General features: G+C 39.2%; 1 protein-coding gene across 1 annotated transcript in view; it reads left to right on the forward strand.

Moving 5' to 3' along the window:
• The window catches only part of pax5 (paired box 5), a 211,493-nt gene that overhangs the window by 23,195 nt on the left and 176,196 nt on the right, over positions 1–12,102 (forward strand). The window contains exons 3-5 of the mRNA XM_078215355.1: positions 790–987; positions 3,827–3,891; positions 8,475–8,606. Coding sequence (XP_078071481.1) covers positions 790–987; positions 3,827–3,891; positions 8,475–8,606 — 395 coding nt within the window. The remainder of the gene's footprint in view (positions 1–789; positions 988–3,826; positions 3,892–8,474; positions 8,607–12,102) is intronic.

Here is a 12,102-nt window from a genome sequence, read left to right on the forward strand (position 1 = left end):
AAGGAAACCACTAGGTCAAACAGTTTCTCTGTCATGCAACGCGGATGCATAAATTCATGTGTGTATAAGCCTATATTTACAGACACGATACGTACACACATATGTATCCACAAACACTTATGTACATAAGTGTTTGTGGATAAGCAGCATGGTAGCACAGTGGTTAGCACTGCTGCTTCACAGCTCCAGGGACCTGGATTCGATTCCCGGCTTGGGTCACTGTCTGTGTGGAGTTTGCACATTCTCCTCGTGTCTGCGTGGGTTTCCTCCGGGTGCTCCAGTTTCCTCCCACAGTCCAAAGATGTGTGGGTTAGGTTGATTGGCCATGCTTAAAAAAAAAAATCGCCCTTAGTGTCCTGAGATGCGTAGGTTAGAGGGATTAGTGGGTAAATATGTAGGGATATGGGGGTAGGGCCTGGGTGGGATTGTGGTCGGTACAGACTCGATGGGCCGAATGGCCTCTTTCTGTACTGTAGGGTTTCTATGATTTACATAAAAGCATAGATATTTAAATATTCAATAACATATATACACCACACATAATATAAATCAGTTCTGTTCATCTAAACATTCCCTTTCAAGAGAACAAATGTTTTATTACATTTACAATTAGAGAAGTTATTATACTGCTTCATCATTGATGTGACATGCGTCAGCCACACGTATCAGGCAAGAATGATTGGCATTAACCATTTAAGTGAATTCTGTTTGCAGATTATTTTGTTTTATCAGGATTGTGTCCAATCTTAAGTAATGGCCTGAAATCTCCTTCTGCTTTTCTTTTTAAAGGTATTATGAGACTGGAAGTATTAAGCCAGGAGTTATCGGAGGATCCAAACCAAAGGTCGCTACACCCAAAGTGGTAGATAAAATCGCTGACTACAAGCGCCAAAACCCCACCATGTTTGCCTGGGAGATTCGAGACAGACTGTTGGCAGAGAGAGTCTGTGACAATGATACAGTGCCTAGTGTCAGTTCTATTAACAGGTACTGACCCATAGGGGGTGCACTGTCCAACATTAACCTACATTATGATCCTAACTCTGTACAGCAGCTTCATTCTGTCTTTGCAGTTTGTAAATAGTATCTAGATGGACAAGAGAACCAGAAAAAAAGCTCATTGTACTAACACTTTGAGAGATTTGGTCGATGAAATATATACATATATAATTTTAAAAGTTATATTTAATTTTCACGGATTCCCATCTCTTCTAAAGAATTAGATCCTAACTGAGACACAGCTGTACTGGTACTGGGCCAGTCTGATAACTCACCCATGTGGTTATTCCTTATCCTGCAATGCAATGGCTTTCCGTGACACTGTTTTCTCTTCTACTCTGTTCATTCTTCATATTAGTAACTTCTTTCTCTCAGCTTGCAATCTTGTTAGCTCCTTTCTTTCTACATTAATCTGCCTCCTTTTGATTGATCACTCTCATCATTAACAGCTGTTTTCCCTTCATTGAATAACATCTGGATCATCATAGCCTAATCTTTCTCCTGCCTTTCTTTATGAGTCCTTAAAATATAGTTTCTTTTAATTCTTCCACAACAGGTTCTTCATATTTACACAAAATTTACCAGCAGTTCCAACTTTTGATTCTTTTCTTAGTTCTTCACATTAATGGCCAAATTATCTGCGATAACCTCACTTCTTCATGACTGATGTTGCCTTCCAGAACCTTGTTTTTCCTTACACAACAAACAGCCATTCATCAACAATTTTTTATTCTCAGCTACTCAAGCTTGTTCAAAGACTTGAATACTGCTGCAAAGCCTCTTTCTTGCATTCCTCGATAGGATACTATCCCTCGCTTGCCTTTAGCCTTCAACTTTTCTGTTTATTTTATCCATACTACTATGGCCCATTTCTCCTGTGAGCTTTCTTCTGTACTTTTTTTCCATGCCACAAACAGGCCATCCTAAAAGTTCTTCTACCTGTTTACATCTGCACTGCATTACAATTAAATAGGTATTGAATGTCTTACTTCTACAGAGTCTACTTTAAATGAACTTTCTGGGGTCCTCAGAGCTGTGAAATAGAATCTTAGAATGGTTACAGTTTGGAAGGAGGCCATTAAGCACATCGAGATGCAGGACTTCACAAGAAAAAAAATCCAGTACTTCAAAACCTTCACCCTTTTCCCATATACCTCCAAAAGTTTTTCCTTTGAATTTAGTTTCCTTTTAAAAGCCATGATTGAATCTGCCTGCATCAACCTTGCTGCCAGTGCATTTCAGATCATAATTACTCACTGTATAAAAAAGTTTTTCCTCGTGTTTGGCTCTTTTGCTGGTAATCTTAATTCTGCATCCTCATGATTTTGAATACCTCTATCAGAGCTCCTTTCAACCTCCTCTGCTCCGAGGAGAACAAACCTTGCTTCTCAGTTGTGTTCATGTAACTAGTCCTTCATCCTTGGAACCATTCTCATCAATCATTACTGCTCCCTCTCTCAGGTCACACATTGCATTAAAGGGTAGTGCCCAGACTTGGACGCAATACTTTAGTTGTTGCTGAACAAGTTTTTTATATTTAAACCTTATGATCACTTTTTTTATAGATATTCCTCCATTGACATTTGCTCCACTTGACCCACTTCATTCCCCAGAAACAGATCCAGCAAATTCTTCATGCACTTTTAATAAAGTAACAATTTGCACTAATATGGAGCCTCTTAACATTACTGAAATTTTAAAATTTGTATTATTATAATACTTGATATAGAAATCTCGGTCACTAAAAACTTACCAGGTTAGACACATTTTAGCGACCAAGAAGAACTTGAGGAAAGGTAGAAATGATTAAAAGCTTAAAGCAAATTTGTATCAGTTGAAAAAAAAATTATATTAAAGCAGTTGTATATAAAGAAGTAGAATACACATTGAATGTGAGCCTCATACTTGGACCATTGATGAAGAAAAGGATGGGATTGTAATTCTCCTTTAAGAGTTTAAAAACTATCAACATGTGCAATAATAGTTGTATAAAACTGGCTGTGTACTAACTTTCAGAAACAGCGCAGGAGCAATATTGCAAAGCAAGCCTTGTGTTGTATTGATTTAAAAACTTGATTATTTATATGAGCTTCATATTATGATGTCAGCCATGCCTCAGTTTGTAGCACTATTGCCCACTGCATTGCAAGGCTGTGGATTCAAGCCCCACTCCTGTACTTGAGCACAGAAATCTAGACTGACACTGCAGTGTAATGCTGAGGAGACTTGTGGGACATTAAGCCCTGTCTGCTCTCTAAGGTAGAAATGAAAGATCTCATAGCACTATTTTGAAGAGGTTATCCCTGGCGTGCTGGCTAATATTCATTGCACAATTAACATTGCTGAAACAGATTACCTGGTCATTGTTTCATTGCTCTTTGTGGGACCTTGCTGTGCACACGTTGGCAATCACATTTCCTACATTACAATAGGGAATACATTTCAGAAGTTTTTCATTGCTTTTAAAGTGCTTTGGGATGTATTTGACATACACTTTATAAATGCAACTCTTTTTACAACTAAAAACCTTATCATTAAAGAAAAGTAACACCAGAAAGCATCTCTATGTTAAAGGCAAAGTGTACCTTTTGTAATCCTGTATTTTGAACAGAGTACCCCCAAAACCTCTTGAAAGGGTAGATTCAGAGAGCAGAGATCTGGCTATCTCACCAGTATGATGTAGTTTTACACGCACCATTAACAGTTCATAAGAAAAATATGATATTGAGAAAGTTAGTAGAAATGTCTAAATATGGATCAATGATTGATTTTTCTTCTATATGTTCCTGAAAATTGATTTTCTTTCATTAATTTTACTTTTATTCAGGATTATTCGAACAAAGGTGCAACAGCCTCCAAACCAGCAATCGCCGGTCACATCCCATACTATAGGTGAGAGTCATTGCTACTGTGCCACTTAACCTCTGTTAGATATTGTTTTCGATCTTGAAAAAATCTGTTTTTCTATCTGGGAAGTAAATTATGTCTAGAACAACTCCTTAACTCTGTAGGAATTCATTATTGCTCTCCGTCCAATCCCTTCCTGTATTGTTCTTTTGTGACTACCCCCACCCACCCCCAAATTCTCCCTGCTTTCCTGACGACAGCAACTCATGCTGGAGTAAAGGTTCCACAAAGAGTGTCTATCCTTGACATGTGAGCTAGGCCAGTGCTTCAGGATTAGGAGCTGTTCTGGGAGCACCGATAACCATTTTGCAGGCACTCAGAATTTACAAGTACTCTCAAAACCATTGACATTGGTTGCGCATCTCACAGACATTGTGCTTTTCTTTCAATTGGATGAAAAGTATACTGAATATGATTGTTTTTTACTGAATTGATCCTAGTGCCTGATTCTCCCTGTGTACAATCCAAGACTTCAGATGGACCAATATCATTATTTCACTGTGCTTAAACATTATGCAGATACCTTTCTGAACAAAAAGAGTAAGAATTAATTTAGTTAAATTGTTTCTTTCATTTGTTCATGGAATGTTAATGTCACTGTCACAATTTATACCTCATCCCTAATTGTCCTTGAGAAGGTGATAATAAACATCCTTCTTGAACTGCTGCAGTCCATTTGGTGAAGGTCTATCTATAGTGAGGTAGGGGACTCCCCATTTTGACCCAGTAATAGGGAAGGAAGGAATGATGATATATTTTCAAGTCAGAATGGTGTGTGACTTAGAGGGGAACTTGCAAGTAGTGGTGTTCCCAAGTACCTATAGTCCTTGGTCTGCTAGGTGGTAGGGGCTGGTGATTTGGGTGATGCCGTTGAAAAAGCTTTGGTGAATTGCTCCAGCACATCTTATAGATGGTATACACTTCAGCCCCAGGCCTCCAACAACCAAAATCATCTTACTTTGTGCTAGGTATGATCCAGTTAGTGCAGAATTTTCTGCCTGATTCCCATGGACTTTAATTTTACAGGGGCTCCTTGATGCCACACTCCATCAAATACTGTACTGTTGTCCAGGGCAGTCACTCTCACATCACCTCTGGAACTTAGCTCTTTTGTCCATGATTGGACCAAGTGGTCCTGGCAGAATCCAAACACAGCACAAGTGAGAAGGTTATTGCTGAGTAAATGTATCTTGATAGCACTGTTGATAAAATCCTCTATCATTTCACTAATGATTGAGAGTGGACTAATGCACCAGTAATTGGGTGGTTTGGATTTGTTCTTTTTGTGGACATACTTTAGCAATTTTCCATATTGCCAGGTAGACAAAACGCTAATTTTGTAACTAGCAGAAGATCTTGGCTAGAAGCATGGCTAATTATGGAGCATATGTTTTCAGTCATACAGCTGTTACGATGTTAGGGTGCATAGACTTTGCTGTAACCACTGTGCTAAGCTGCTTCTTGGTATCACATGGAGAGAATCGATTTGTCTGAAGACTGGCTTTGATAAATGGTAGGGGTCCTCAGGGAGAGTCCGAGATGGATCATCTATGACACTTCTGGCTGAAGATTGTTACAAATGCCTCAGTATTGTCTTTTGCACTCAGCTGCAGGGTTCTTCCAACTTGGAGGATGTGAACTTTCCTCGAGCCTCCTCCTCTTGTTCGTTAATTGTCCACCGCCATTCACAATTGGAAGTGGTAGGACTGCAGAGCTTTGATCTGTTCCATTAGTAGAAATCCCCTGTCTATAGAATGCTACTTCTGCTATTTGTGCTGTAATTTTGCTAGGTTTGTGCCTCATTTTTAGGCATGTCTAGTACTGTTCCTGGCATGCTCTTCTACACTGATCATTGAACCACAGTTGGTTCCCTGGCTTAAAGTTAATTTTATTTTCCAAAACGATGCTTTATTCATAAAATTTGTAAAAGTGCACTACATAGCTGTTCAACTTTGACATTACATGAAGTGCAATACAGTTAAATTTCTTTTAGCGCTGTGCATGAGGTGCCTCACTACACTTGCCATTAAAGATTATATTTACAATGTACATTTACATTTCATGTCAAACTTTCACTGGTGTGTACAGCCTGATGGGTTTTACATGGGTTCCAATCCCTTGGTATATTATGGTGGGAAGGCTTTTTGACTTTTTCCCATTTAGCCTTTGCAGTACCAGCCCCAAACTTTTGGTGTATGTCCATCAGCATGTGGTCCTTCACCTTGGAATATGCCAGTTTGCAATATTCGGTTGTCGCAGCTCTTTGCACTGGAAGACCAGTACGTTTCTGACAGACAAAAGAAAGTCTTCCATTGAGTTGATTGTCCTCCAGTAGCAGTCGATACTGATCTATATATGTGCCTCTGGGAATAGCCCTGGTTTGGTAGTAATGGTAGAGTGAGGATTACGCTGTTTACTGATTGTGGTGGAATACCATTCGGGCTACTGCTAATCCACAGTATCTCATGGAAAACTCATCTCCTGCACCTGGCCATGCCAAGCCTTCATACGAATATACATTAGACCACTATTGTATTCGTCCTTGATCAAATTGCAGTTGATCTCAAAACATGATAGGAAGATTAACCTCTAATTAGTTACTACTCGTTTGGGTAATAACTGAAATGTAACCTGATTGTTATTATGGTTGGGTTTTTCTGTTTAACAATCAGAATGCTGAAATTCTTCACTGCATCTGTATTTCTAAGCAACTTAATACTTGATGAAATTCACCAATATAACTTGGGTTCTGAAGTCTGACGATTATTATGATAAAAAGATTTCACATTGTAATACAAAATTGAAATCTAAAATTTAAAGTGGCAATAGAATGGCCATTGAATGTGATGTAATTAAAGTAATAAATCCACAAAGGGGACTATTCATTACATTTTCTGCATCATTAGGTACTAAGGAGTTGCGAAAGTTTTTTTCTTTTCTTTTAATTCCCGTTCTTCGATATCTCCTGTGTTGATTGTGTCTTTGCAGTTTGCAGCATTAGATTCAGTTTTCTATTAAAATTGAGCTTTTTTCGGAATTTGTAATTTTCAAGCAATATTCTCTGTGCTTCTGTATGTTTGTGATTTACAGCATTGGTGGACTATCGATTGCCGGGCTCTGAACCGATTCCCACTTTTACAGCACTATTGTACTTTTCAAGATTGAAAGCAATGAAGTTTACATTGAATTTTTTTTCTTCGTAATTGGGCTATTAACAAAACACAACACAAAATAATTGTTTGTGGCCTCTTTGGTAAAGATATGAGGAAATGCATTATTTCCTGTCCCTTCTTGCACCTCTTGTTTGTGTTTAACCAACCCCCCACCCACCCCATTGTTCCATTCTCACTGTCTTCATGCGGCGGTACAGTTCCATGGGTAATTAGATCTCCAGTGCCTCAATTGAAGTTCATGTGCCAGGTTGGGCAGTGAGCTTAGCCAGATAATTTGCCTATCGGCAGTATCACACTATATTATTAACTGATGTAAATTATTAAGTGTAGTTAATTTCTTTCAGTAGAATGACTTTGATCTATCCGCTACTTATCTAGTGACCTATCTGGTGACTGGCAAAACCAAGCCAAGTAAAGAGGCTGGTTCAATTGACTAGTATCCATCAACTTCTAGTGAGTTCTATGGACCAATATCCACAGGCATCAAATGGGTTCAATTGATCAATACAGAAACATAGAAACTAGGAACAGGAGTAGGCCAATCGGCCTTTTGAGCCTGCTCCACTATTCAATATATTTAAGGGTGATCCTCTATCTGAGCACCATACTCCTGCTCTCTCCCCATACCCCTACAATCTACTGGCTTCTGATAGGTTCAATAAGCTAATATTCATAGGCTTCTAATAGGTTCAACAGATGAATATTTATAGATTTCTAATGAGCTGAATGGACTAAGATATGTATGTCTTCAAATCAAGACCTTGAAGTTGGGAGTTAAGTGTTCAACTAAATGAGGCAATATAACACAGAGATTGCTGCACCAAGCAGAACCAGTGGGACTACAGTAAGACTATTTCAGACTTTGGCTCCAAAATCAATTGTGCAGGGGTTGTAGAGCCAGTAATGTTGAACATTTGACTTTCAGGTGTTTTCCTGAGTGGTCTGGTTGAACTTTCATTGAGGTAAGAAAAATGGGCTCTGAAAACCCATGCACCATCCTGTCATTAGTGTTGGGATCTGCCTGTGACCTTTGGTGATAGATAGAGAAAACATTACTCATTATTATCTACTTAATGTGTAAGGAAAAGCAAATATGTAAAGTTGAAAGGCTTTGCCGAACCAAAGCAAATTTTTGTTTCAACTAAAATTGCCTCGATGCCTGCAACTTGGGTTCACTTCTCTTCCAGATTTTGGATGTGCACAATCCTAATCAAGAATTAATTACTTTCACTCTAAGTGTAGCAGGTGGCTGTGTGTGGCAATCATTCTTGAAACTCAACCTCGGTTGAAAAGTCAGCATTGAGTGTGCTGAATTGACTCCACATAGGAGGATGTTGCAGATCTTGGTGTGCTATTTTTCTCTACTGACTAAAACTTGCTGTCATTTCTGCACAGCACCAAGCACAGTGGCAGTAACTCCAGTTCCTTCTGCTGCCACGGACCCTGCGGGATCTTCCTATTCCATCAGTGGCATTCTGGGGATTACACCTTCCAGCGCTGAGAATAATAAGAGAAAACGTGATGAAGGTAAGTGCAAGAACACCTTGCACGTGCAGAAATATATGCTTTTGCCATTAAATTCAAAGTCTTCACTTGTGTGAAGTAAAGGGGAATACTCAGAATTGGAATAATAATTCCTGGAATTGGTTAGTGCTGTGAATGATGGAACATGATCTGTGTGATATTACAAAAACATGTCTTCAAGTGGAACTAAATAAATTCAAATTTATTATAATTTATATAAGATAAGCACATTTGTGTAAGGGAGTGTTTTTCAATTGCAGGAAAAGGGTTAGGCTGTTAGGTTACTTTTGCGGAAAGTAATAGCTGTTTTGAAGTGTAAAGTATCTTCTGCTAATCAATATTTTGCAATTGAATTAAATTGCCTCATTATTTTTTTTAGTGATTTATCTGCATTGTGTTGAAGTAGACAATGTGTTGCACAAATTACCCTGAATGAAAGTTTGTTGATATTCTTGATAATTCTATGTTTAGTTGTGCATAGGAGGGAGGATGAAATGTAAATGTTTTTCATTGTCACGTTTCATTACCTATGTATGAAATCAAACACTTTACCAGACCCTCTCTTTTACTGTCCATGGTTGTGCTGTGCAAACTTTTATAGTGTGTAAAGTTTTAAAAGTATTTTGCCAGAACAGAGGTGTATGTCCACATTCAGCAAAACGTTGTTCGCACTGCCAGTTAATTGAAAGATTGCTGTAGGCAGGAGTTAATAGGGTGACAGTGATCACAGGACAGTGAACTCTAGCTCTGGTCCTATTTACTGAAATGTGAATACTGGGAAAGGGAAGATGATACACAGTTCAATTCCAAACAATATTGGTGGGCTGCATGCTTTATACGTGCTCGTTGTGCATGGTGTTTTTCTGAAGTGCTGCTTTTGCAGTTTTTTATGCTGTGGAACCTTATTTGGGTTGTTGTGTGATGTGCCCTGTACCCTTAATGAAGATCCTAACGAATATGAAGTATTGTCCAGCCCATGATCTGTAACAAAATTTGGTAGATTATTTCCAATAACATTCCAACTATACCCCAAGAGCCTGTTTGCCAATGTACCCTCTCCCAACTGATTTAGCTAACATTAATTTGTTGTTTTGTAGAGAAAAAATGCAATAGTTTTCATAACATTAAAACTACAGCGTGTCACAAGCCCATTGTTGAAGAATGCAGCTTCCCAGTGGCTTTGTAGGAATATTGAAAACATTAGTTTTTGTGTGATTAAGCAGTCTATAATCCTTCGCTAACATTTAGTTGACAACATGTTGCTGTGTGGGTGAGGAGCTTAGCTCCATCCCCTGTATCCTTTCTATTTTCACTAGTGATTAGGATTCTAACCAATCTGTTAGCTGTAACATTATTTGCAGACAATACCATACAAAATGTTTTTCTACATTGCTGGAAATAGTACTAAGCATTCACAGAATATTTTACTTCTTAATTGCTTTATCTCTGACCTTTTGGCACCTCACACGCGATGCATTCTCTTTCAGGTCAGTGGGTGTTTGATTGCTATTGGTTAGATCAGGAATTCCAACTAGAGTGTGGGAATCAACGTGAAGAATGGATATAATTTATTTTCTTGCTACAAATCCAAGTTATTTTTCCAATTTGTCACGCACCCCTTGTCCCAAAATGTTGACCGCTGCGAGAGAAGACTTCCCAGCTGCTGTTTACCATCTTGCAGCTCACTAAAGTGGCCATTCTTTGCTCAATATGCACCCAGACAGTGGCTGACTCTGCCTTTCCCTTGCCTGTGGACTTTGCAGAATGCTCGCCAGCTAGATATATCCTGCCTTCCTTGCCAGGGATGTTAAGGGCATGTGATATCTCATTCAGGCTGATAAGCCCATTTAGGCTTAATAATGTAAGCGTCTCTAAAATTCAGTTACACCCCGTATTTACTAGCTGAACTTTGTTTATTATGCATGTAAACATGCACATTTTTATAGAGATTCTAAGCCATAGAGGATACACTCTGAATTGGCTTTCTCAGATCCAAAGTGAACAAACTCACCGTTTATCATAGTGAACTCCATCTACAATAGTTCTGCCCACTTGTTTAAGTATCCACATATCTTCTTGCATTCCTAAACACACCCTAATGTGCCTTCTTAGTGCCATCTGTAAACTTAGATATCCAACTCTTTAGGTGTGTTCTCTCTGAAAAGGAACACATCTAGCAATCCAGCACATCCTCAGCTTTGTTCTGGATGTCAGCCTAATTGCCTAAGTTCTTTTGTGGGGCTCAAACCTACAACCTTTTGATCAAGAGGGAAGACACTATGGCCTGGATTTTAAGGTTGTAATGATGGCAAAACTGTCCGTGTTCACTGTCACCACAACTGACGACAACTAAAAGTGACAGCATTCTGGTGTCTGTACATATGCAGTCAGACGACTATTTCCCTGAGAAAATAATAGCACACAAATTGAGACTATAAACTCTCCCGACATTATAACAGTGATTATTGTCTGCAAAATGCTTTGGGATTTAATAAGGTAATCTAAGGTGCTATAAAAATGCAAGACATTCTTTATAATAAAGCAGAGTTTGTGATTGAGTTATGTTCTCTGATTGAGCTTGGTTTGATAAATAAAATGTGTTTGTATGTGTGCATGTATGTACATGGTTACTGGGAGAGGTTGAAATAGGGCTCAGTTGTGATTCTATATGCAGACAAATTGTCTGAAAACACTCACAGATGGTTGAAGGATGGTCAACAGCATTATGTTAGAGATTTGTGGTCACCTTTGGAGTTTCACCCATAAAAGGTGTCTGCACCTTCAGGAAAGGGGAAAGAGAGTTAGTACTTTCAGAAGTGTGGGAAAAAGTCTGCACCTTCAGGGGAGATGGGAGAGAGCCAGTACTTTCAGGAGAGATAGAGAGAGTTAGCAGCTTCAGGAGAAGCAGAAAGAGTCTGCAGCTTCAGGAGAGAGAGAGAGAGTCAGTACCTTCAGGAGAGAAAGAGAGTCGGCAGCTTCAGGAGAGAGTCAGGAGCTTCAGGAGAGAGAGACAGAAAATCAGCAGCTTCAGGGGAGAGAGAGAGAGTTGGAAGCTTCAGGAGAGAGAGAGAGTCAGCAGCTTCAGGAGAGACAGAGAGAGCGAGAGTCGGCAGCTTCAGGAGAGAGGGAGAGAAAAAGTCAGTACCTTCAGGAGAGAGAGAGAGAGAGAGTCAGCACCTTCAGGGAGGGGAGAAAGAATCAGCAGCCAGAGGGAGGGGAGAGGGTGTCTGCACCTTCAGAGGAGTATTCTGAGTAAGTAGCTTATATGAAGGATGGAGAGTCAGTGTCCTCTGGGGAGGAGAGAGAAATTCAGCATCTTCAAGAGAGGGGAGAGAGAAAAATCAGATGTTGACATAGAATAACTAGCTTGCTGGTTGGAAATTTGAATGGCCTCTGGTTGATGAGCAGTGACAATTAAAACTTATGTTTGACCAAACGAGACGGTCTCGATTTATTCCAATTCTGCTTTTCATATTAGGATTTCTTACTGCCAACTTTC

The sequence above is a fragment of the Mustelus asterias genome, chromosome 6, assembly GCF_964213995.1.
Source record: "Mustelus asterias chromosome 6, sMusAst1.hap1.1, whole genome shotgun sequence".
Lineage (NCBI taxonomy): Eukaryota > Metazoa > Chordata > Chondrichthyes > Carcharhiniformes > Triakidae > Mustelus > Mustelus asterias.